This window comes from Rhincodon typus, chromosome 14 (assembly GCF_021869965.1).
Source record: "Rhincodon typus isolate 14 chromosome 14, sRhiTyp1.1, whole genome shotgun sequence".
NCBI lineage: Eukaryota > Metazoa > Chordata > Chondrichthyes > Orectolobiformes > Rhincodontidae > Rhincodon > Rhincodon typus.
In genome coordinates this window covers 2772973-2773816 of record NC_063345.1, presented here as the reverse complement: position 1 = coordinate 2773816, position 844 = coordinate 2772973, and the positions used below count along the sequence as shown (strand labels likewise).

General features: G+C 59.2%; 1 protein-coding gene across 1 annotated transcript in view; it reads right to left on the bottom strand.

Moving 5' to 3' along the window:
* The window catches only part of LOC109930320 (tripeptidyl-peptidase 2-like), a 121386-nt gene extending 121158 nt beyond the window's left edge, over nucleotides 1–228 (bottom strand). The window contains exon 1 of the mRNA XM_048605253.1: nucleotides 16–228. Within this exon, the coding sequence (XP_048461210.1) occupies nucleotides 16–198 (183 nt within the window). The 5' untranslated portion in view covers nucleotides 199–228. The remainder of the gene's footprint in view (nucleotides 1–15) is intronic.
* Nucleotides 229–844: the final 616 nt, after the last annotated feature.

Below are 844 nucleotides of genomic sequence, written 5' to 3'. Positions count from 1 at the left end.
CCCCCCCCCGGTTACCTGCAGGCCCGGTGCCCCCGGGTCTATCCCCGAGTCCAGGATGGCGATCAGGGCCCCGCGGCCATCACACTCCGGCCTCCGGCTGATGAAGCTGAGCGCCCCGGTCTCCTGTTTGGGTAGTAGCGCCTGGAGGGGGAACCCGGAGCCCGGGCCCCGCTCCTTCCCCACGGACTCCGCCATCATCCCGGGCCCCGCACTGCTGCCTGACGACACTTCCGGGGGCGCCGCATGGCAACCGGGGGGGGGCAGAGAACGCGGGGGGGGCATGGCAACTGGGGTGGGGGGACATGGCAACTGGTGGGGCATGGCAACGGGGGAGGGCATATTAACAGGGGGGAAGCATGGTAACCAGGGCAGGGGCGGGGGGTCATGGCTACCGGAGGTGCACGGCAACCAGGGCAGGGGCATGGCAACCAGAGGTGGGGGGCATGGTAAACTGGGGGGGGCGGGGGGAGACTACTTGGAACTTGTTCAGTCCTGTTGAGGATGTGATAATGGAAACAGTCCTGTAAAAATAAAATTGACATGGACATCCATTGAACAGTTTCTACCAGATCGTACCCAACAATGGGGAATCCAACAATTATAGGCATCTTCATTTATGGGGGAGTCCGCACATCAGTGAACCGTCTTCGGCCAGAAATGCTGAGTGGATGATCCATTGAGGCTTCCTTCAGCTGTCCTCAACATTGTGCACAGTCACCTTTGAGCCAGTTGGTGTGGGTTTAAATACAAGAAGTTGACAACACACTCTCGGCTGACCCTCTGAGAAAGTGCCAGAGACTGACTACATTACACACTGAACACATTACTGCACTGACTACATTAC